Source organism: Tursiops truncatus, chromosome 1 (genome assembly GCF_011762595.2).
Source record: "Tursiops truncatus isolate mTurTru1 chromosome 1, mTurTru1.mat.Y, whole genome shotgun sequence".
Classification (NCBI taxonomy): Eukaryota; Metazoa; Chordata; class Mammalia; order Artiodactyla; family Delphinidae; genus Tursiops; species Tursiops truncatus.
Window position 1 is genome coordinate 77,882,083 of NC_047034.1, and position 26,497 is coordinate 77,908,579.

At 38.9% G+C, this 26,497-nt stretch overlaps 1 protein-coding gene across 1 annotated transcript in view; it reads right to left on the bottom strand.

Annotated features, from left to right (window-relative positions):
* The window catches only part of LOC117313154 (flavin-containing monooxygenase 5-like), a 91,090-nt gene that overhangs the window by 53,177 nt on the left and 11,416 nt on the right, over positions 1 to 26,497 (bottom strand). The window contains exon 6 of the mRNA XM_033860659.2: positions 3,613 to 3,790. Within this exon, the coding sequence (XP_033716550.1) occupies positions 3,613 to 3,747 (135 nt within the window). The 5' untranslated portion in view covers positions 3,748 to 3,790. The remainder of the gene's footprint in view (positions 1 to 3,612; positions 3,791 to 26,497) is intronic.

Consider the following 26,497-nt stretch of genomic DNA (forward strand, 5'->3'; position numbering starts at 1 on the left):
GAAGTCTTTTCTCCACACATCCTTAGCTAAACTGCAGAATGCCTGAGGGCAGTGGCAGGAAGTTATATAACTCTGTGTCTCCACACCATCTAACAAAGTCTGAGCTTCAGAAATGTTTGTTCAATGAACTGTTATCGATTTTGTTTTCAACACGCAATGTGATCCTCATTAATCACCTGGGAAAGCTGGGGTAAAAGCTGAAGGGCAAAGGTTTCCATGTTGGCTGCACATTAGAAATAGCTAGTGGAGAGCTTTATTGACACCCCAGGCCAATAAAACCAGAATCTGGATGGACTGATATCAGTATTTGTTAAAGTTTGTTAAAGTTCCCCAGGTGATTGTTCAGTGTTGCAGCCAAAGCTGACAGCCACTGCTCTACAGTTACCCTCTTTTAAGTATTTTGTATCCATTCAGTTGTCTTTTTTTTGGGGGGGGTTGATATTTAAGAATTAAACACCGATTCAACTAAGGGTGTTTATTACTTAATTTCATATTTTAAATTAAAATGTTCTAAATATGCCCATCTTACATTATATTGTATCCATGTGCTATCTTTGTATCACATATACACTTTAGAACCTCACTACGTGAACTGTAGTTATCAGATCAGTAGCATCAACATCACCTGGGGCTTTGCCTGAAATATAGAATCTTGGCACCACCCCAGATTAATGAATTGGAATGTACACTTCAGCAAAAGCTCCAGTGATTCATGTGCACATTAAAGTTGGAGAAGCACTGCTTTGGTATGCTTTAAGGATTTTTAAAATTCAGATTGACTAAAGAATATTAAAAATTATTTTCCAGCAATACATGCTCATTAAAACCTCAGCATTTCATAAGAGATTTATCATTTTAAGCTATTTCGTTCATAAAGTAATATTGCAGTATGAAAATTAAAGTGATATGTCTCACATTACTACCGACTTTTCACCATCAGTCTGGTCTAACATTAATGAGGTGATCAAGAAGAAAGAAATTTATATTGAGTCCCTGAGACCTGTTACAAGAAAGAGAAAATGGAAGCCCTGAGTTGCCAGTGGCTTACTGGACACCCGGTAGCAATGGTGGCATTCCAAAGTGCTTGGGACGATCCTATATATGAAACCCCCAATGAATTACAGAAAATTTAGGGGGGGTAGGATGGGGGAGAGGAAGGCTCCAAATAACAAGCAAGGGGGTCACAGAAAAGCAGATCTGAGGCAATTCTTGAGGAAACCAGCATCAGCATGTAAAACATGTTTAATCTGCAATTAGGCTCCACAACTGTGTAACTGTGGAATATGTGAGAATGAAGGTCTCTATTTCACAAGCATTCTAAGCAGCCACCCAAGATATTTTGCTTCTCTAGGATTCATTTATAAAATGTAAATATATTTGGTGCCTAATATATGCCAGGCATCCCCCGTGGCTCTAGAAATATAGTGGTGTTTGTGTGTGCCTTTATAATATATGTAAAATATATGTATGTTGTATATAATGTAATAGACACAGATGTGGTCTGTCTTAACAGCAGTCAGAGCATTATGATGAAATATAGCTTATTTATTTTCAAGAAAGCAGTTTATAAGGTGCTGAAGTTTTGCCAAGAGTATAATCAGAAAACACTCCAAATTGGGTCTTTAACAGAGAGGAAGTTTAAACCACTTTGGAAATAAAACCTGATAATCAGGTAGGATGGTGGACCCTTCACTAATTTCATGCCTGGTCAGTAGTTGCCAGACCTGGCTAGGATGCTTACCAGACACCAAATGTGTGGGCCACACTCTAGGCCAACTGAATAATAACTGATGTTTAGCAATTATTGTGCCACTGTTATTAGTGATGACATGAGTATTCATTCACTTAATCCCCACAATAACTATGAAGTGGGTGCCAATATTATCTCCTTCTTAAAGATGACAACACAGAGGTACAGAGAGGGTTAATGGTTTTCCCCAAGGTCACAGTAGGATTTGAACCCAGACGTGCTCTTAATGTCTACACCATGCTGTGGCTGGATTTCAAAAGTAAAATTTCCTATTTATTACAAAATATTAATTAACAGTCTTTTCAGCCATGCCCAAGACTGATTATGACCGAGGCATGCATGGTGTGCTAAGGAGTATCCACCCTAGATCCGAATAGGGACGATTGTCAAATAGAGTTAGTCCCCAAGACGGAGCCCAGATGCAAAACAACTGTACTGCTGTTCTACTAAGGAATGCTATGAACGAATGAAAGCACTTTTAAGTAGCTGGCCAGCACCGTGTTCGTTTTGTGAAATATGAAACAAATCTGGACACCTTAATACACTTAAAACACTGGCTTAAAAAGTGAGTTGAAAAGCAAACCCAATGGATGTTGCTTTGGAGATCAGTTAAGGAGGGTGATATTCTTTGACATATAATAAGCTTAACTATCATTTAAGTAGGAAGATACCTTAACTGTTAGTAACAAGTTGCAGGACTCGGTGTGCATATTAAAGCAACTCAACTTTAAAACTGAGTCTGTGCAAGGACAAGAAAACCCAGTTGCAGGTGCCCTCTGCCCTTCTCTGAAGACGGGACTACTGCTTTGATTTCTCAAGTGAAGGAAAAGTGCAAAGCAAGGAAGGCAGCCAGATTTTATATCCTATTCAAGCACTAGAATCATTAGAGAATTGTTTAAAGTAAAGAAGGAAGGAAGCAACGAAGGAAGGAAGGTAAGAAAGAAAAGAAAAAAAAACAGTAAGGTTAGAAGAGATTGAAAGGGGGGATTCCTGGAAGGAGTTGTAAGCAGTATTCTAGATCACTTACCGATGAACGCAGACCAAGAGCAACCACTTTACATGCCTGCCATTCTGCTACACCCCCCCACCAAGATTGTTACCCTTTTATGGATAGCGGCAAAACTCATTACAGACAGTGCCCAACTTGTGATTTTTTGACTTTACAATGGTTCAAAAGCAATACACATTCCATAGAAACCACACTTCGAATTTTGATCTTTTCCTGGGTTAGCGATATTTTGTAACATACTCTGGTGATGCTGGGCAGTGGCAGCTTCCAGTCAGCTGGAAGGATCAGGAGGGTAAACAACTGATAGACTTACAACCATTCTGCACCCAAACAACCATTCTGTTTTTCATGTTCACTACAGCATTCAATAAATTACATGAGCTATTCGACACTTTATTATAAAATAGGCTTTGTGTGAGATGATTTTGCCTGACTGTAGGCTAACGTAAGTGTTTTGAGCACGTTTAAGGTAGGCTAGGCTCAGCTATGGTGTGAGGTAGATTAGGTGTATTAAACACATTTGTAACAGGATATTTTCAATTTACGATGGGCTTATCAAGATGTAACCTCATTGTAAATCAAGGAAGATCTGTAAATGAAAATGATCTCTGTGCCATTTTCACAGACATCAGTAAAGGACAGAACGAGTGATACCTGCGTCCCATTTTGCTGCCAGCGTAGGGAAAGAGGAACCTGCATAGAACCTGAGGTGATGGCTGCTGAGAGGAGGTCAGCAGGTTGAAGTCTGGCAGGTTTAATCACTGTGAAGCCCATCATACTTCCTGACACGAGGTAAAATATCTTATGCACCTAGTTACAGCGAGAGTTCCAAGTATTAAGGAAAAAGATTTACCTGAAACCGCCACAGCCCTCCAATGTCATCAGTCCCTTCAAAGCAGACGGGCTCCAAGCCTTCTTCCAGGCAGCACTTGATAGATGTGAGCCCACTCACTCCTCCCCCAATCACAGCAATTCTTTTCTTGGTCATGGTCTCCAGAGATCTTCACCGGGCTGGGTCAGTGTAACCTGTCCTAAAGAAAGGATGACAAAAGACAGAAAGCACACATCAGTTAATACCTTTCAAAGAAGAGCTTGAACGTGGCATTTAGATAAATTCTGCAGCAGCAGGTGCCTTTGGGGAACCCAGATTCCAGTGTCCTCATGGACCACCGGGAACTACTACCTTGGATGGGTGAGCCCTGTGCCTGGAAGACCCAGAGCTGAGACCCAGAGCTGAGAGCTCTGCTGTGGTACCCGACCTCGCTGCCTTTGCCCCAACACTGGCAGATCCTTCAGCTGCGATCTGGAGGGCACTGCACTTTCAGCTCTTTGCAAAGAAATGTAAAACAACAAAGTACAAACAGCAGCAATAGCCAATGTGGAGGGGCTGTTCAGCTCCACCTCCTTTCAGCCAACACACCGCCCACTCAGCAGCGCCCATTACCCCCACAGAGGGGAGAAAACGTGGGCCAAACCTGCTCTGGGCAGAAATAATTAACCCTATGACCTCTCTGTTTTTCACCTGCAGTTGCCCGCACTCTCAGCTACTCTCAGGGGAGACCCTAGGGGCTGGAATCTCCATCACCCGCCCTTCCCATTCACTTTTAACTTCCTGGTGTTGTCTTATAGTGACAGACTCCTACTGGTGAAGGGAAACTGTCACCAACAACCCCGAAGCAAGTCTTGCTCAAAAGCTTAAGCGGAGAACATCTGTCTTTCAGGAGATCTGTCAGAACACATCCCGGGCCCTCGTCCACCTCTCCAAGCCAACCCCCAACCCCAGAAATCGGATCTTTGGTTCCGTGCTACGGGAAGAAATTTACTTTAAAATACCCATGCACTGAGCTGGGTGCTGGGGTACAGTGGGGAGTGAGGGGATTAAATGTCCTACTTAAAGGAGCTTATAGTTTAGTAGAGAAGACTGATACACAAACAGATAATTTCAAAAAAATAAAAATACTGTAAAAAAGAACTTTCCTGACTCAGCTATCTGTGTGATTACAAACACACAGCTACCCGTGTGATTACACTTTTAAAATGTAACAAAATTTTCAAATTATTCGGAAAAGACCAATGTAATGGATATAGGATTTCATACACTAGGTCAGAATCAGGGCTTATTCAACCCAGGAGTCTATTTGGACAGCTGTAAGGGGTTCTGGGAGAGCTGGGTTGTGACAGATGCCATGCATCTTTGTGCACCTCATACTACTCCCTGAGTCAACCTTGCTGAAGATGATGTGATGCCAATAATTCCAGCATTGGGTTTTGACTTACTAACATCACCCCAAAAGTATCCTTCCCGGACCAATCACTATTTCTCAAGGGTTTACCTTATATGGTACAAAAGATACAATGGGAATGGACACATGTAATCCTCTCAGCAACCCCAAGAAGAACGTACTATCAACTACATCTTTTGCAAGTAAGTGGAAAGGCAGGAAGGTACACCTGGCAGTCTGGCTTCAATCACTATATATACTGCTCCTTTATGAGGATATTTTTACGTCTTTTTTAGCCACAAGTCCTTTGTCCATTTCTCAGCTCTCTATTGCATCCCCTTTCTTTGCCTAGCACCTGCCTTTACAGTTTACACTTTAGTTGAACTGCTTTTAGCTGTTACCTTATTTCAACTACTTTAAAATGTGTTTAAAAATAGATCTTTGGTTTGGGAAATCATTTGGCTCCATCAGGAAGTCTCCTGTTCAAAATATGGTCTGAATTATATGAACACACACACACATGCACACACACACACACACACACACACACACACGTAATCACACACACAGTGGGGAACACATGACATCAACATAGCCTAATGAGAGAATAAAGGGAAAGAAGCTTAAGGATGGAGTTATATATATTTCTCAGTAATTAAAGTGTTTTTGTGTTTTGATGTGGTTCTGTCTTTTTGATATGGTTCTTATTATCAAAATGTCATTAATCTCTCAATAGTCATCTTAAGACAAGCTAATCAAAAAGTTCGTATTTTTCTTTAAAAAAAAAAGTTACTATTTACTTTTGTTCTGGATTCTCTTCTCACTTTTCTCCAGAAATCCCTTATTTAACTAGTGTCCTCACTGTCAAATACCATGAAATAGAATGTCTTTTGTCACCAAATATCTTTTCTTCTGTCTAAGGCTACTTTCTCGTAGAAAGAAAAAGCAGGGGTTTTTTTTCCAGTTGCCTAAATGCCTCTCCCTTAAGATTTCAAAAATATTAACCTCTTGTCTTATCTCTCCCCAAGATTTATGGCAGCAGAAGGGCCACTGAATACTAAAGAACAAGAAGTTCTCATATAATCATCCTGTTTCTATTAGACCATGGTTTATTGGGTGTTGGAGAAGTTAGTGACTTCCTTTGAGTTAATGAGCTGCTGGACCACAAAAAGCCAATCTGAGTCTGAGGGAGATGATTGCAAGTCACCCAGAGATCCCAGAATCTGAGCTGGATGTAGGACCTGGATGGAATTTGGAGTTGTCTCCCTTGGGGTGGGGATGAGCATATCAGGAGAAGGATGAACACAGAATTCTAGTGGCTGGAGGGGTGTCAGACAATGCTAGCTCTTCATTAAAATCTGTTTTCCTCCTATTACAGAATTATAGGGCTGTAGCTGGGATGGGGCTGCCCAAATAGCAACAGTATTTCCCAGTTTCCCTTGCAGCTGCACGTGGCCATATGACTAAGTTCTCACTAAGTTCTGTCTAACCCATTTAAAAGGCAATGGTTTCCTGTAGCCTAGAATAATGATAACAGAGAGATGTTTGGGAACTATGTATTGAAGTAGGTCCACTATCAGATTGGGGCCCTAAATGACTGGATATTCTAGTCTGGATCTATTAATCTTGGACTCTTACATGAGAGATAAGTAAATTGCTATTTTGTTTATGCTATAGAATTTTTAATTTTGCTTTTTACAGCAGTTAAGACAACCCTAATTAATATTAGTATCAATATTATTTGGACCTGTAACTTTTTAGACTGATAACTTTCATAAAAGTTTTCAGTTATAAATGTTAACTTATATTATAATAGTACTTTTAAAAATAAAATTCTGAAAAGTGTTTTAATGCAACCCTTTTACATATTGGAAGTTTAACTTATAAATGAATTACTTGTAAACTGGATAATTCTGAATGTACTAGAGATGCCTAGTTATAGGAAAACTGATGAATACTTTTATAAACTGAATATTAATATCTCCCTACTGAATCGGTTTTAGAATTTCAGAACAATACAAGAATTACTTTTAAAACTTAGTATTTTAAAACATAATTTTAATGTTCTACTACTTTTTTTTAATAAACTTATTTATTTTATTTATTTATTTTTGGCTTTGTTGGGTCTTTGTCTCTGCACATGGGCTTTCTCTAGCTGCCATGATTTGGGGCTACTCTTTGTTGCGGTGCGCAGGGTTCTCATTGCGGTGGCTTCCCTTGTAGTGGAGTACTGGCTCTAGGCACGTGGGCTTCAGTAGTTGCAGCACATGGGCTCAGTAGATGTGGCTTGCGGGCTCTAGAGCACAGGCTCAGTGGTTGTAGCACACAGGGCTTAGTTGCTCTGCAGCCTGTGGGATCTTCCGAGACCAGGGATCGAACCCGTGTCCCCTGTATTGGCAGGCGGATTCTCATCCACTGTGCCACAGGGAAGCCCTGCTCTACTACTTTAATTGTGTTTTGTAATTAATTACTTTTAAACTTGGCAAATATGTTTTATGTTGTTTTAAAATTACTTGTAAAATGTTTTAAACCTTGACTCAAATTTTCTCTCTGTTTAGGCTAACTGCAAATTTGCAAGTGAGTATATACAGGCTCAACTTTGACTAAAGTTTTTCTACGGACAAAAGGCAGGCAGAGGACATGGGGGTTGGGGGGAGGACCATAGGATCCTGCTCCATTTCAGCTGTGCTTCCTGTGCATCCAGTGCTGCAAGCCATGCTCTAACACACAAACACAAGTAATGGAAGAGTCTGCCCTTCGTGATTTTCAAAGATGATTGGAAATACAGAATATAAACCCACTAAATAGATTTAGAGATACTTAAAAATACCATAAAAAGAAGAGGAAAATCTCCAATGAAGAAATGACTGGGTTCTAAAAAGTTAATCAATTTTAACAATTCTAATCAATTGTTGAAAATCAGAACACATTTTCCCATAGAACCAATGTCATTTTTTATGGTTAAGGCACTAGAAATATTGTAAAAACCAAATGAAGCTCAAAAGAAAATCAGTTAAAATTCTGGATCAGTAGGAATGGAAGTTTTGTGGTAATGGCTCATTCACATTGAGAAGAACAACACTCATATCTGATGAGTCTCTGGGGGCTCTTGTCCTCCCATTCAGTCTTCAGGCACAGTGTCCTTGTGGCCTGCACATCAGAGACAGTTGAGACTTGTCCTAGGGTGAGGACAGGGGAGATCATGAGAAGAAGATGATTCTAGGTATGGTTCAAAGGTAGAATGACTGTAATGATGGATGTGGAGCAGAGGTGTCATACAGAGAGTTTTCTTGTGCACATTCCCAGCCAATATCCACCTCCAGAGGTAAACATTGTTTCCTTTTGTTTTTGTTTGTTTTTTATTACTGAGGTATAATTGACATGTAACATATTAGTTTCAGGTGTGCAACACTTGTGCATCTGAATATTTGTATATTGTGAAATGATAACCAAAATAAGTCTAGTTAACATCTGATGCTTTTATTTGTTCTCAAACTTCATATAAATACAATTATATAGTATATACTCTCTGTGCTTGGAATCGTTACACAATGTAGTGATTTTAAGATTTATCCAGGTAGTTGTGTGTATCAGTAGGTTGCTATTTTTATTTGTATGAATCTATAATTTGTTTATCCATTCTCCTATTGATGAATATTTGGATTATTTCCACTTTTTGGTGTAATGAAGGTGTTTTATTCTTGAACAAGTCCTTTTTGTGGACGTCTGCTCTCATTTTTCTTGTGTGCCTAAGAGTGCAATTGCTTGGTCATAGGGTAGGTTTAACTTTAGTTGCAACTGCCAAAAAGTTTTCAAAAGAGGTTGTGCCATTTTATACACTCACCTGCAATATATGAAAGCTCCAGTAGCTTCATAGCCTCTCAGCACTTGGTACTGTTCGTCATTCTTGTGGGTGTGTGGTATTATCTCATGGTGTGTGTTTTTTCTTTTGTTTTTTCTTTGCGGTATGCGGGCCTCTCACTGCTATGGCCTCTCCCGCTGCGGAGCACAGGCTCCGGACGCGCAAGCCCAGCGGCCATGGCTCACGAGCCCAGCCGCTCCGTGGCATGTGGGATCTTCCCGGACCAGGGCACGAACCCGTGTCCCCTGCATCAGCAGGCGGACTCTCAACCACTGCGCCACCAGGGAAGCCCCTCTCATGGTGTTTTTGATTTGAATTTCCCTGATGACTAATGATGCTGAATGTCTTTCCATTTAATTTCTTGGCCATTTGTATATCTTCTTTGCAAAGTGTTTGTGAAAATGTTTTGCCCGTTTTTGAAAGCTGAGTGGTCTTATTATTGAGTTTTAAGAGTTCTTTGTACTATCTGGTTACAAATCCTTTGCAGATGTATTTCAAAATATATATTTATTTATTTATTTATTTATGGCTGTGTTTGGTCTTCGTTGCTGTGCGCGGGCTTTCTCTAGTTGCAGCGAGCAGGGGCTTCTCTTCATTGCGGTGTGTGGGCTTCTTATTGCGGTGGCTTTTCTTGTTGAGGAGCACGGGCTCTAGGCATGTAGCCTCAGTCGTTGTGGCACATAGGCTCAGTGGTTGTGGCTTGCGGCCTCTAGAGCACAGGCTCAGTAGTTGTGGCACACGGGCTTAGTTGCTCTGCAGCATGTGGGATCTTCCCAGACCAGGGCAGGAACCTGTGTCCCCTGCGTTGGCAGGCGGATTCTTAACCACTGCACAACCATGGAAGTTCCTCACTTTCTTAATTGTGTTTTTTGATGAGCAGAAGTTTTAAATTTGGATGAAATCTATTTTATCTTTTCTTCCTTTATGGTTAGTACTTTTTGCTCTTTTATAAGAAATATTTGCCACACCATGCTCATATAGTCTCCTGTGTTTCCAGCTAGAAGATTTATAACTTAGATTTCACATTTAGATCTGCAATCCATTTTTTAAAAATTTATTTTCTTTATTTTTTGGCTGCATCTGGTCTTAGCTGTGGCATGCGGGATCTTCATTGAGGCATGTGGGATCTTTTCCTTGCGGCACGGGCTGTTTGTTGTGGCATGCGAGCTTCTCTTTAGTTGTGGCGTGTGGGTTTTCTCTCTCTAGTTGTGGTGCTTGGGCTCCAGGGTGTGTGGGCTCTGTAGTCTGAGGCACGCAGGCTCTCTCATTGAGGCCTGCGATCGCAGTAGTTGCGGCATTCGAGTGTAGTTCCTCCACAGCATGTGGGATCTTAGTTCCCTGACCAGGGATCAAACCCGCATCCCCTGAATTGGAAGGCCATTGCTTACCACTGGACCACCAGGGAAGTCCCCTGCAATCCATTCGAAATTAATTTTTGTGAGTGGTATGAGTGTAAGAGTCAAGGTTTATTTTTTTTTTTTCTATCTGGATGCTGTGTTCTTCCAACACCATTTATTCTAAGGTCTTTCTTTCCCCTAGAATTGCATTGGTGTCTTTTCCATTGGTCAAGTAACAGTGTATGTGTGAGCCTGTATCTGGACTCTATTCTGTTCCATTGGTCTATTTGTTTATCCTTATGCCTATACCATAGTGTATTAATTACTTACCTTGATAGTAAAATCAATTTGAAAATTGGTAGCATAAATCTTCCATCTTTATGCTCATTTTAAAGATGATTTTGATGATTCTAGGTTTTTTTGCAATTACATTTAAATTTTTAAATTAGCCTATCAATTTCTACCAAAAAAGCCTGCTGGGATTTTGATTAGGATCCCATTGAATGTATAGACCATCTGGGGAGAAGTGACATCATAACAATTAAATCTTCCTCTGTGAAATAGGCTCTTTCTTCTTTCGTTAGGTCTTCTTTGATTTCTCCTGTCTTACAATTTTCACTGTAGAACCCTATGCATTTTATTTAGTCCTGTGTACCTTATTATGTTTTAAATCCTATTGTAAATGGTATTATTTTTACATTTTCATATTTCAATTGTTTGCTGCAAGTATAAAGAAATACAGCTGATATTTGTATATTGACTTTGTATCACATGGCCTTGCTTAATTCACTTATTACTTCTGGTAGTTTGTACATTCCTTGGATATTCTATGTACACAATCATGTCATTTGTGAATAAAGACAGTTTTACTATTTCCTTTCCAATTTTTACATTTTTTGTTCTCTCCTTATTACACTGGCAGGAACTCCAATACAATGTTGAATAGAAGTGGTGATAACAGATATCCTTGTCTTGTTAGGGCGAAGCATACACTATGTCACCATTAACTGTGATATTATTTGTATGTTTTAGGTAAATATCTTTTTTTTTTTTTTCTGCAGTACACGGGCCTCTCACTGTTGTGGCCTCTCCCATTGCAGAGCACAGGCTCCAGATGCGCAGGCTCAGCGGCCATGGCTCATGGGCCTAGCCGCTCCGCGGCATGTGGGGTCTTCCCAGACCGGGGCACAAACCCATGTTCCCTGCATCGGCAGGCGGACTCTCAGCCACTGCGCCACCAGGGAAGCCCTAGGTAAATAATCTTATCAAATTGAGGAAGTTTCTCTCTATTCTTAGTCAACTAAGTTTTTATTATGAATGGGTTTTGAATTTTATAAAATGCTTTTTCTGTATCTTTTAAAATGATCACATTGTTAAAATTATATTGAATGACTTTTTAAGTGTTAAGCCAGCTATGTCATTTGGATTGTTTTTCCACCTGTATTCTTGAGGGATACTATCTGTAATTTTTTTTTTCTTGTAATGTCCTTGATAGATTTTGATATCAAGGTTATGCTGGCCTCTCTGAAAGATTTTGTGTAGAATTGTTCATATTTTTCCTTAAAAGTTTGGTAACATTTATCAGGATAGCCATCTGGATCTGGTGCTTTTGTTGTTGCAATGTTATAAATTATGGATTTAATTTCATTAAAAGATACAGGATTATTCAAAATTTCTGTAAGTTGTGTTTTCCTAAAAAGTTGCCCATTTCTTCTAGGTTGTCAACTTTATTGACATAAAGTTGTTCATGAATCCTCATATTATTTTTTTCATGTATGTGGCATCTATAGTGATGTTGCCTCTGTCATCCTTGATATTAGGTATATCTGTTTTCTCTCTTACTCTTTTCCTTGATCAATTCTGTCAATTTTATTAATCTTTTCAAAGAACCATCTTTTGGCTTCATTGACTTTCTCTGTTTTTTTTAAAAATTTATTTATTTTTGGCTGCATTCGGTCTTTCTTGCTGTGCACGGGCTTTCTCTAGTTGTGGAGAGTGGGGGCTACTCTTCATTGTGGTGCACTTGCTTCTCATTGTGGTGGCTTCTCGCGTTGCAGAGCATGGGCTCTAGGCATGAGGGCTTCAGTAGTTGTGGCTCGTGGGCTCTAGAGTGCAGGCTCAATAGTTGTGGCGCACTGGCTTAGTTGCTCCGCACCATGTGGGATCTTCCCGGACCAGGGATCCAACCTGTGTCCCTGGCACTGGCAGGCAGATTCTTAACCACTGCGCCAGCAGGGAAGTCCCTGGCTTTCTCTGTTTTATATCTCTTTTCTATATCATAAATCTCTAATTTTATTTCTTTCTTTCTACCTTCTCTTTTTTGTACCTTGTTGAGATAGATACTTAATTCATCAAATTTCCATCTAAGAGCTGCTATAGCTGCATCTCACAAATTTTGATATGCTGTATTTTCATTACTGTTACTTTCAAAATATTTTCTAATTTCTATTGTAATTTCATCCTTGATGAATCAGTTACTTAGAAGTAAGTTACTTAATTTCCAGATAATTTGGGATTTTCTAGATATGTAACCAACAGGATCCTATGGGTCCTTCCCCTGACAGGCCTCTTCCCTATATCCTCTGCTTTAGCTCCTCTGAAGTATTGTACTTAGATGACTGTATCTGACACACAGTTCCTGAGTTGTTTTATAAATGCTAAACCCCCCACCAAATGGATGAAATTAACTACTTGATGACTGTGAGCATGTAGCCTGCAGACCTACTGGAGCCTGAGGATTGATAATGTTAACCCCTGTGACACCACCCTGTTACCTCACCATCAACCAATCAGAGAATTCGGCAGGAGCTCATCACATACACTGGGATGCCCCTCCCTTACCTTACCTTTAAAAATGCCTTGCTGAAACCCATTGGGGAGGTCAGGCTTTTTGAGCACTAGTTGTCCTGGGTTCCTTATATGGTGCCTTACAATAAATGCTGCACTTTCCCTCACCACAACCCACCAGGCGAGTGGACCCATGTTTTGGTTTGATAACAGATATCTTATTGTTATTGATTTCTGGTTTAATTTTTCTGTGGTTAAAGAACATATTTTGTATAATTTTAATCCTTTGACACTGATTACTAGTTTTATGGCTCAGCATATATTTTGTTCATTGTTCCATAAGCACTTGAAAAGATGGAGCAATGTACAGCTGTTGAGTACAGTTTTCTACAAGTGTCAGTTAAGTTGCTTAGTATTGTTGCTCAAATGTTCTATATCCTTACTAATATTTTGCCTCCTTGTCTATTGATTACTGAAGAGATATGTTAAAATCTCCAACTCTAATTCTATATTTGTCTTTCCCGTACAGTTCTGTCAATTTTTTGCTTCATAAATTTGAAGTTATATTAGGTGCATATACATTTAGGATTATGTATTTCTCCTATGGAACTGATCTTCTAATTATTATGAATTTCCTTTTATTCTCTGTTACTTCTTCCTCAACACCTCCTTTGACCATTAATAATATAGCCATATCAGTTTTCATATGGTTACTGTTTTCACGGACTATCTTTTCCCATGTTTTATTTCCAGTTACTTATATTTAAATCAATTATGTTTAAGTGTATCTCTTGCAGGCAGGATATTGTTGGTTGTTTTATAAAAAACAGTCTGACAATCTTTTTCTTTTAAAGAGTTTTTAGTCCATTTAATTTTTTGTGATTACTGATATAGTTAGCTTTAAGTATACAATATTTGTTTTTTAATTTGTTCCATATGTTACTTCTTTCTTTGTTCCTGCTTTCCAGGTTTATTTCAGGTTAGTCAAGTATGTTTTAATTCTCCATTTTTCCTCTTTTATTGTCTTTTAACATATATTTCTTATATATTTAGTACTCTAATGATTACAATATACATCTTTAATTTATTACTGTCTTTTTTTTTTTTTGGCGGTACTCCGGCCTCTCACTGTTGTGGCCTCTCCCGTTGCGGAGCACAGGCTCTAGACACGCAGGCCCAGCGGCCATGGCTCACGGGCCCAGCCACTCCACGGCATGTGGGATCTTCCCGGACCGGGGCATGAACCCGTGTCCCCTGCATCGGCAGGCGGACTCTTGACCACTGTGCCACCAGGGAAGCCCTATCTTGAATTAGTACTTAATTGCTTCACATACAGTGTAAGAGCCTTACAACAGTATAATTATAATTTTATTTATCTTTCCTGAAATTCGTGTTATCATTGTCATATATGTTACTTCAAATGTTATGAACCCCACAATACATTGACAGTATTATTGTTTTAGACAGCAAATAGTCTTTTAAAAAGAGTATGAAGTGAAAATTTTAAAATTTTACCATTGATACCATATCAAGATATCAAATTCCTGGAAATAAACCTAAAAAAAGATATACAAGTCCTCTATGCAGAAAGTGAGAAATAATATTGGAAGAAATTTAAAGATACCTAAATTAATGGAGTAAAATACCATGTTTATGTGTTATGAGTCAATACTGCAAGGATGTCAGGTCACTGCAATTTAGTCTTCAGATTCAATGCAATGCCAGTCAGAATCTCAATGTGTAGACGTGTGTGCACATGTGTGTGTGTGTGTCTGTGTCTGTCTGTATGTGTGTAGCTGATTTAAAAATCTTAGCCAAGGCACCTGAAGAAGAACAAGGCTCACCAAAGAAGATATACAGATGGCAAATAAGCATATGAAAAGATGTCCCACATCATATGTCATCAGGCAAATGCAAATTAAAGTGACAATGAGGTAACGCTACACACCTATGAGAATGGCCAGAAACCAAGAACACTGATGACACCAAATGCTGGCAAGGCTATTTGGTGCAACAGATACTCTTTCATTGCTGGTGGGAATGCAAAATGGCATAGCCACTTTGGAGGTTGCTTACAAACTATACATACTCTTACCATACATCCAGCCATCCAGCAATCGTGAGTCTTGGTATTTACCCAAAGGAGTTGAAAACTTATGTCCATACATAAACCTGCACTCAGATTTCCACGCCCCACCACCCAGCTTAATTGAGGTATAATTGATAAAGTTATATATAAAGTGTGCACCACAATGATTTGCTACATTTTTACATTGTGAAATGATTACCACAATCAAGTTAATTAACACACCCATCACCTAACACAGTTACCTTTTTGTGTGTGTGTGGTGAGAAAGCTTAACATTTACTTCCTTAGCAAATTTCAAGTATCCAATACAGCATTATTAACTATAGTCACCATGCTGTACATTAGATTCTCAGAACTTATTCATCTTATAACTGAAATTTTATACCCTTTGACCAACATCTCCTCATTTTCCCTACCTTCTAGCCCTTGGTGACCACTGATCTACTCTGTTTTCATGAGTTCAGCTTTTTTCTTTTTTCAGATTCCACATATAATAATTCCACATCCTACTTTATGTGATAGCATACAGTACTTGTCTTTCGCTTCTGGTTTACTTCACCTAGCATAATGCCTTCTAGATTCATCTATGTTGTCACAAATGACAGCATTCCCTTTTTATGGCTGAATAATATTCTATTGTATGTGCATATAACATAGTTTCATTATCCATTCATCTTTTGGTGGACACTTAGGCTGTTTTCATATCCTGACTGTTGTGAATAATGCTGTAATGAATATGGAAGTGCACATATCTCTTCCAGGTGCTGATTTTGCTTCCTTCAGACACATACCCAGAAGTGGGACTTCTGGATCTTACCGTAGTTCTATATTTAATTTCTTGAGGAACCTCCAATCTGTTTTCTATAATAGCAGTATGAAATTACATTCCCACCAACAATGTACAAGAGTTCCCTTTTTGCAACATTCTTGTCAACATTTGTTCTTACATATATTTCTTATGATAATAGCCATTCTAACAGGTATAAGGTGATATCTCATCAGTTTTGATTTGCATTTCCCTGATAATTATTGACGTTGAGCACCTTTTTATCTATCTGTTGGCCATTTGTATATTTTCTTTGGAAAGATATCTATTCATGTCCTTTGCCCATTTTTTAATCAGATTATTTGTTTTATTCCTATTGAGTTACATGAGTTTATATTTTAGATATCAACCCCTTATCAGATATATGATTTGCAAATATTTTCTCCCATTCTGTAGGTTGTCTTCTCATTTCCTTGTTTCCTTTGCTGTACAGAAGTTTTTTGGTTTGATGTAGTCCCAGTTGTTTATTTTTGCTTTTGTTGCTTGCGATTTTGGATGACCTAAAAAAATCATTGCCAACACCAATGTCAAGGAGCTTTTCCCTATGTTTTTTCCAAAGAGTTTTATCATTTCTGGTCTTACATTTCAGTCTTGAATCCATTTCAGGTTAATTTTGTGAGTGGTATAAGATAGGGGTCTAATTTCATTCTTTTGCAATGTGGATATCTAGTTTTCCCAACACCATTTATTGAAGATACTATCCTTTTCCCATTTTATATTCTTGGCACCCATGTCAAAGATTAGTTAACTGTATATGTATGCATTTATTTCTGGGCTGTCCACTCTCTTCCATTGGTCTATGTGTCTGTTTCTTATGCTTGTATCATACTGCTTTGATTACTATAGGTTTTTAATGTAGTTTGAAATCAGGACGTGTAATGCCTCCAACTTTGTTCTTTTTTCTCAAGGTTGTTTTGGCTATTTGGAGTCTTTTGTTGATACAGATGTTTATACCAGCTTTATTTGTTTGCTTGTTTTTCATTTTTCAATTATTTATTTATTTTGGCTGCACTGAGTCTTCGTTGCAGCACGTGGGCTCTTTGTTGTGGCATGTGGGCTTCCCTAGTTGCGGCGCGCAGGCTCTAGAGTGCACAGACTCAGTAGATGTGGTGCATGGGCTTAGTTGCTGTACGTGGGATCTTAGTTCCCTGACCAGGGATTGAACCCATGCCCCTTGCATTGTGAGCATGGAGTCTTAACCACTGGACCACCAGGGAAGTCCCTATAGCAGCTTTATTTGTAATTGCCAAAACTTGGAAGCAATTTGATGTCTTTCAGTAGGCAAATGGATAAATAAACTGTGGTACATCTGGACAGCAGAATATTATTCAGTGTTAACAAGAAATGAACTACCAAACCATAAAAAGACATGGAGGAAACTTAAATGCATGTTACTAAGTGAAAGAAACTAAAATGAAAAGGCTACTGTGATGGTTAATTTTAAGTGTCAACTTGACTGGGCTAAGGTATGCCCAGATAGCTGGTAAAACATTATTTCTGAGTGTGTCTTCCAGGGTGTTTCTAGACGAGATTAGCATTTGAATTGGCAGACTGAGTAAAGAAGATCACTCTTTACCTATGTGGGTGGGCATTACCCAATCCATGAACGTCCTGAATAAAACCAAAAGGTGAGGGAAGGACAAATTTGCTCTCTACTTGAGCTAGGACATCCATCTTCTCTTGCCCTCACATATGGTCACTCCTGGTTCTTGGGCTTTTGAACTGGACTATGACTTAAACCATTGGCTTCCCTGGTACTCAGGCTTTCAAACTGGGATTGGAACTACACCACTGGCTTTCCTGTGCTCCAGCTTGCAAATGGCAGATCAGGAGATTTCTCAGATTCCATAATCAGTGAACAAATCCCTCATAATAAGTCTCTTACTGTCTATCTACCTATCTATCTATCTATCTATCTATCTATCTATCTATCTATCTATCTATCTATCTATATATCTATCTATGTGTATATATATCCTATTAGTTCTGTTTCTCTGGAGAACCCTGACTAATACAGCTACAAAGTACATGATTCTGACTATATAACATTCTGGGAAAGGCAAAACTATGAAGACAGTAAAATGATCACTGGTTGCCAGGGGTTTGAGGGGAGGGAGGGATGAATCGGTGAAGCAAAGAGGATTTTTAGGGCAGTAAAAATACTCTGTATGACAATATAATGGTGGATTTATGTTATTATATTATATTTGTTCAAGCCCATAGAATATACAACACCAAGAGTGAGCCCTAATGTAAAGTATGGACTTTGGGAGATAATGATGTGTCAGTGTAGGTTCTTTGATTGTAACAAATGTAACACTCTGGTGGAGGATGCTGATGATGTGGTAGGCTATGCCTGTGTGGGGCTGGGAGTACATGGGAAGTCTCTGTACCTCCCATCAATTTAACTTTGAAGCTAAAACTGCTCTAAAATTAAAAAAGTCTAAAAAAATGGAATCAAAAAATTTTTTTCAGTAATTCTTTTTGTTAAAAAAACAAGGTGGAAGACTTGCTGTACTAAGCTACAATTGTGTTGTGTTGGTGTAAGAATAGTCAAGTAGATGAATAGGGCACCATAGAGAATCCAGAAACTGGTTCATGCACATAAAGACATTTGATTTATGATGAAGTTGTCACTGCAAAGCACTTGGAAAAATAGCTTATCAATAAATGGTGCTGGGTGGAAAAAACCCCACAAAGCTTGATTCTTACTTAATATTCTACAAAATACGAATTCCAATTTATAGACATAAATGTACAAAAAATCCTAGATGGTATAATAAGAAAAAGAACTGGGACTTCCCTGGTGGTCCAGTGCTTGTGGCTCTGCACTCCCAATGCAGGGGGCCCGGGTTCGATCCCTGTTCAGGGTACTAGATCCCGCATGCCTCAACTAAAGATCCCACACATGGCAATGAAGATCCCCCATGCCGCAACTGAAGATCCCTCATGCTGCAACAAGGATCCCATGTGCCACGGCTGAGACCCGGAACAGCCAAATAAAGAAATAGATAGATAGATAAATAAATATTTTTTAAAAAGGAAAAGAAATGAGAGGTATTTAAACTGGAAAGGAAGAAATGTCCCTACTTGCAGAGAACACATTTGTCCATGTAGAGGATTCCATGGAATCTACACAAAAAGCTACTAGAACTTACAAGTGATTAGCAAGGTCACAGTATAAAAAAGGTCAACATACAAAAATTAGCTTGCATTTCTATATATTTGTAATAAACAATTGGAATCCAAAAGTTAAAAATGGCATCAATAGCTCATCATAAATGAAGCACTAGGTATAATTATAATAGGACATGCAGGATCTTTATTTTGAAAATCAAAAAATGTTGATGAAATAAAGCAGAGAAGACCTAAATGAATGGTGAGACATACCCTTTTCATTGATTGAAAAATTCAATATAGTTAAGATGTCAATTCTCCCTAAGTTGATATAAAGATTTAATGGAATCCCTATTAAAATCCCAGCAGAATTCTTTGCAAATATAGAAAAGATAATTCTAAAGTTCATATGGAAATGTGAAGAAACTGAAGTATCTAAAACAATTTTGAAAAACAAGAACACAGTTGGAAGACACATTACACATTAAGATATATCATAAAGCTACAGTAAAGAAGATGGTGGTATTGGTGAAAGGATAGATACATAGATCAGTAGAACAGAATAGACTCCAGAAATAGAGCTTCACAAATTCAGTCTATTGATTTTTAATGAAGATATAGAGGCAATTCAATGGAGAAAGGACAGTCCTCTGCACAAATGATCCTGGAAAAATTAGACATCCATATGCAAAAAAAGTGAACCTTGACCTATATCTCACACCACATAGAAAATGAATTTAAAATGGACAATAGACCTAAGTGTAAGATGTAAAGCTATAAAACTCTTCGAAGAAATTATAGGAGAAAATTTTCATGACATTGGGTGGGGCAAAAATTTCTTAATACAAAACCAAAAGCATAATCCATAGAAGAACAAATTTATAAATTAGACTTTGTTGAAACTTAAATCTTCTTCTTCTCAAAAGACATTAAGAGAATGAAAAGACAAGCCATGGGCTGGGAGAAAAGTTTACTAATCATAAATCTGACAAAGAACGTTTACCAAGAATATATAAAGAACTCTTAAAACTTGAAAAAAAAAATACAATTAAAAAAAAGGAGGGGGGGGCTTCCCTGGTGGTGCAGTGGTTGAGAGTCTGCCTGCCGATGCAGGGGACACAGGTTCGTGCCCCGGTCCGGAAAGATCCCACATGCCACGGAGCGGCTGGGCCCGTGAGCCATGGCCGCTGAGCCTGCGCGTCCGGAGCCTGTGCTCCGCAACGGGAGAGGCCACAACAGTGGGAGGCCTGCGTACCGCAAAAAAAAAAAAAAAATAATAATAATAATGACAATACCCAGTGCTGGTAAAGATCTATAGCAACTGGAACTCTCCTACATTGCTTGTAAGAATGGAATAATCATCCTGGAAAACATGTTGATAGTTTCTAATAAAGTTAAACAAATACCTATGTGACCCAGCAATCCTACTTTTATGTATTTAGTCTAGAGAAATGAAAACACATGTCCACACAAAAACTTGTACATAAAGGTTCATAGCAGTACTATTCGTAACTGTCAAAAACTGAAAACAACCCAAAATGGCCTTCAACAGATGAATAGATAAATAACTGTGGTGTATTCATACAATAGAGTGCTACTCATCAGTAAAAAGGAATAAGCTATTAATACACAAACAACATGGATGAATCTGAAATGCATCATGCTAAGTGGAAGAAGCCAGTCTCAAAATTTAATATAATGTATATTTACATTTATATGACATTCAGGAAAAGATAAAACTGTAGTAATGGCAAACAGATCAATGGTTTCTGGGGATTAGGGGTGGGTTGAGAGACTGATTAAGGAGTGTTAGAATTGTTCTTTATCTTGCTTGTGGTGGTGGTTATAAGGATCTCTGCATTATTAAAACTCATAAAGCAGTAAACCAAAAAAAAAAAGAGTGAATTTGCTGTGTCTAAACTTTAAAATACTTAATAGATAAATAAGTTGAGATGTATTAGTGAAACGGAGCAGGACCCTATGGTCCTTGCCCCACTCCCTGTCCTCAGCCTGCCTTTTGTCTATGGAAAATCTTTAGCCAAAGAATAGGTTTGATCAGAGAAGTGAGGAAATGCAGAAACCAAGGAAAACAGTCAAAGGAGACCAAATAATAATAGTTTAATCATTAAGCACAGTCAAGGACCTTTAGTTCCTCCTTAAGGGCTATAGACAATACTCTGAGCCATGTCCTGTGAGCTGTTTTGCAGATACCAAAGCCCCCACCAGGTGGAGGAGGATGACTACATGATGACCAAATTGAAGCCATGACATAAGCTGCCACAGTTCCGAGAACTGGTCTCAAAGAAATGGGAGCAAACTCTGGAACTAAAGATTAACTGTACTTAAAACAACCAAGGTGACACTGATCAGCACATTACCGGTTTCAAGATGACTGTCAGAGCTGACAGTCACAGAGCTGACTGTGCTGTTCTGCTCCCTCCCTCTGCCTATACAGCCCTGAAACTCCCCTTTAAAAGCCCCTTCCCCTGAGCAGCAGTCGGGAGTTGGTTCTCCGACAGGAGCCCACCCTCTCCCCCGGTTGCCGGGCTCTGAAATAAAGCAACCTTTCCTTTCCTACCAACACTTGTCTCTCAAGAACTGGCTTTCAAGCGGCAAGCAGTCGGACGTGGGTTCGGTAACATGAGAGTTTAGACTCATCATCTTGGGTCAGACTGAAAGTCCAAATAGCCTACAATTTTATGGCTGGTAGTGCAGTAAAATAAGATAGTTGCTATTTATCCTCTCTGGCCCCATATATGCCAGTATATTTTAATGGTTATCTGTCATTCTGTTAGGCATTACTGACTCATTCTTATGCTGAAAACACATTTATTTTACCTTTTAAGCCATTTACTAAAGGTCACAGTAACATGCAGTAACATTTTTTATAAGTGGAAATTTAAAAAATCTAGAAGAATCAACTGAATAACTATTTGTACTAAAAAGACAGTTCAATAAAGGGGCAGAATATAAGATCAACATACACAAATTGACGTTTTTTCCTATATACCAGTTAAAAAAGTAAGAGAATAAAAGATCCCATTAACAATAGCAGGAAAGGGGGCTTCCCCTGTGGTGCAGCGGTTAAGAATCCGCCTGCCAGTGCAGGGGACAAAGGTTCAATCCCTGGTCTGGGAAGACCGCATATGCTGCGGAGCAACTAAGCCTGTGTGCCACAACTACTGAGTCTGCACTCTAGAGACCTCGAGCCACAACTACTGAGCCTGCGAGCTGCAAGTACTGAAGCCCACGCGCCTAAAGCCCATGCTCCACAACAAGAGAAGCCACTGCAATGAGGAGCCTGCGCACCTCCATGAAGAGTAGCCCCCCACTCACCACAACTAGAGAGAGCCAGCACACAGCAACGAAGACCCAATGCAGCCAAACAAAATAATAATAAATGAAAAAGAGTCCCTGGAATTCCCTGACGGTCCGGTGGTTAGGACTCCACACTCTCACTGCTGAGGGCCCGGGTTCGATCCCTGGTTAAGGAACTAAAATCCCACAAGCTGTGCAGTGCAGCCAAAAAAAAGAGTCCCTATCTTTGCAGGTGCAATGGAAAAAGTAGCAGCTCAAATAAAAATTATAAAAAAACAAAAACGGATAAAACCTATAGCAGGAAAAACTAAACATTTCCTAAGAATAAACAAAAAAGTAATATGCAAGACCTATTTGAAGAAAACAATAAAACCTGACTAAAAGACATAAAATATGACTTGAATAAATATCTTCTTCCCAGGTAGGAAATCTTAGTATTGTACAAATTATTAAGTTTGCCAGTCTCCCAACATTAATTGGTAATGTCAAGGCAATCCAATCAAAATTTCAGTTGAATTTTTATGGACTTTGATGAGTTGATTCTCAAATTTATATTGAATACTGGAAAAGAAAATGTGTCAAAAAATTAAAAGAAAGACAAAAATTGAAAAGAAATATTTAAAAACAAACTAGCAGTATAGTGATTGAAAGTGTGGTATAGTTGTGTAAAAAGATAGCCTCATGTACATAAAGGAATTTAGTTTGCAATAAAAATGTTAGTTTTAATCATTGTAAGAAAGGATGAATTATCAATAAATAATGCTTGTTATCTATTTGGGGAAAAAGGTAAGGTTAGATCCTGACTCTGCATTGTATCAAATTCCAGAGATAGATATAAAAAACAAAACTAGAGAACTACTAGGAGAAAATATAAGAGAATATTTGTATAATCTGGGAGAAAAAGAAGGCATTTATAAGTAAGACACAAAAATCCAAGAACAGTGAAGGAAAAGTCTTATACATACAAATTCAAAACTTCTGTATATAAATAATACTAAATAAGGAATTCAACAAAGATTAAAATTCAAAATGTGTGAAGAGCTTCACACAACTATTTTAAAAAGACAAGTAAGACAATAGAAAGATAAGCAAATGATATGAACAGGCCATTCAAATAGAAGGAGCTAAAAACAGCCAATTAGTTTATAAAATGATCTTCAATCAGACATGTAACCAAAGAAATTTTAGGTAATGTGATATCTGTTTTCCTCATCAGATTGGAAAACAAAACAAAAAGACTGGTCATATTCAGAACTGGAGAAGTGGTGGAAGTGGGCATGCTCATCTACTGTGGATGGAAGATAAATTGATTAAGCCTTCACGTGCTACAGGTCTGTGAGTTCCTTTTACCACCAATTCCCTTCCAGGATTTCCTGCAGAAATAGTTACATGTGTATAAACAAAGATGTTTATTGTAGCATTGTTTGGGGTATAGCTTAGGTGCTGGAGCCGGACTATGTGGACTCTACCACTAACTACTTTTCTGACCTCAGGCAACTTAATATTTTTGTGGCTCAGTTTTCTCATCTGTAAAATGAGGAATAGAATATTACCTACCCTGTATATTGTTGTGAGGAACAAAGAAAGTAATATACATGTAAAGTGCTCAGCACATGGCCTGGCACATTGAGTTCAAGTATCAGGTGGTATTAATAGTGAATTTTTTTTTTTTTTTTTTTTTTTGGTGGTACACGAGCCTCTCACTGTTGTGGCCTCTCCCGTTGCGGAGCACAGGCTCCGGACGCGTAGGCTCAGCGGCCATGGCTCACGGGCCCAGCCGCTCCGTGGCACGTGGGATCTTCCCGGACCGGGGCATGAACCCATGTCCCCTTCATCGGCAGGTGGACTCTCAACCACTGCGCCACCAGGGAAGCCCAATAGTGAAAAGTTTGAAATAACTTCATAAATGTTCATCAAGATGGGCAAGGACTCTATTATGGGACACCATACTAGAGACTAATACAGTGGTCCCCAACCTTTTTGGCACCAGGGACTGGTTTCGTGGAAGACAATTTTTCCACGGAGGGGGAGCATGGGTCAGGCTGTAATGTGAGTGATGCGGAGTGATGAGGAGTGATCAGAAGCAGCAGATGAAGCTTCACTGGCTCACCTGCTGTTCATCTCCTGCTCTGCGGCCCAGTTCCTAACAGGCCATGGACCACTACCCGTCAGCGGCCAGGGGATTTGGGATCCCTGGACTAATATATACATATTTTTTTAAGTATATTTTTAAAAATTTATTTTGAATGAGGTGAATTTATTGTACTGACATGGAAAGATTAGCAAGGAGTTTAACCAGCACAGCCCCTGTTTGGTTTCTGTAGCTCTCTTGGCAAAGGGTAGGGACAATCTAAGCAAGCACAGTTAAAGCTTTAGCTCACATTGAGTACATCACATCCACTTGCATTCCACTGACCAAAGCAGATCATACGGACCCTGCATATTAGGAGGCACTGAAGTCTATTACCTAAGGGCTGGATGTACAGTCATCTTACAGGGGAGAAAGTGAATAGTTGGGAACAGTAATACAATCTATCAAAGCTGGCTATCCATGACCCCACCATTGAGTAGACATCCCATACTCTGTGTGTGTTTTCTATTTACCTTCAGAATCCGTATCTATGGCCACACATATGAGAAAAACACAATGGAACATTTGCCTGTGGATTCCCCAAGCAAATGAGGTTACAATGGGACCTCAACAATGAGAGATAAATCCTGATTTCTTGTGTCTCCACTGGTAAGATGTAGATACTTAGGTGATCACCAGGCACATTCCCAGCTTAACGTTTTTGTTCCTTCACAATATCCTGGACATTCAAATTTGTGTTTTGTTCCTTGTAGAAAATTATTTCATTTAATTTTAACAACACCATTATAGGGTAGCTATTTTATCCTCATGATGAATTACTGTGTATCATAGGCCTTCCAGAAGCACTCTCTTATTGTTAAAACTCTTTGATTATGAATATTTATTGTGCATGCCAATTTTGAGTAGTGTGAAGGGATACAGTTGGGAGATCTCCCTTGCATCAGTGTTATAACAGTGTCTCAGGAATACATGTCTGCAACAGTTGTGCTCATTTTTCAAACCTAAGACCCAGCTTTGTGGGGTTAGAGCATGAGTTGGCTTTGGGCTGTTGTCAACCACAGCAGAAGGGGGTTCTTAAGATTGCAGCCTCTTTCATCCTAGTGCAGTGATTTTCTAACCTAGGACACTGACGTAATCCTAACATGAGCCCAAAAGTCTAAGTCCATGTACTCAAGAAGTCTGTACAAATTTTCACCCATGGTCACAACTTTTACTTAAGCTCCATATCTGACTCACTAGATGTTGCCAGCTAGTGTCCTGCTGTGACCCAACAGAGCAGGGACATAACAGACAGCAAACACAACTTGTTCACTAACCTGTGCTCGATCATGCATGTTTTGGTAGGGTTGGCATATGCCAAAGCCCATCACTGACATGATTTGGATACCATTAATCTTATCAGGTTGCCGTTGGCAGAGGGTGTACCATCTCTGTGGTGTAATCAAAGAATTAATATGAATGCCACGCTTATATAACCTAAGAAGTGAATGAAACAGGACTTGGGGTTATACTTTGCTACCACCTAAAAGAATTAGAAGAACAAACATTGTTATAAAGCAGAAACTAACACACCATTGTAAAGCAATTATACCCCAATAAAGATGTTAAAAAAAAAAAGAATTAGAAGAACAAACAAAAACTAAAGTCAGCAGAAGGAAGGAAATAATGAAGATCAGAGAGGAAATAAATAAAATAGAGATTTAAAAAATAGTAGAAAAATAATCAATAAAGCAAGAATTGGTTCTTTGAAAGGATAAACAAAATTGACAAACTTCTGGCCAGGCTCACCAAGAAGAAAAGAGAGAGAACCCAAATAAACAAAATGAGAAATTAAAGATGAGGAATACTGGGACTTCCCTGGTAGTCCAGTGGCTAAAACTCTGCACTCCCAATGCACGCGGCCCAGGTTTGATCCCTGGTCAGGGAACTAGATCCCAAATGCAGCAACTAAGAGTTTGCATGACACAACTAAAGGATCCCACATGCCGCAACTAAAGATCCCACATACTACAATGAAGATCTTGCATGTGGCAACAAAGATCCTTTGTGCCACAGCTAAGACCTGGTGCAGCCAAATAAGTAAATAAA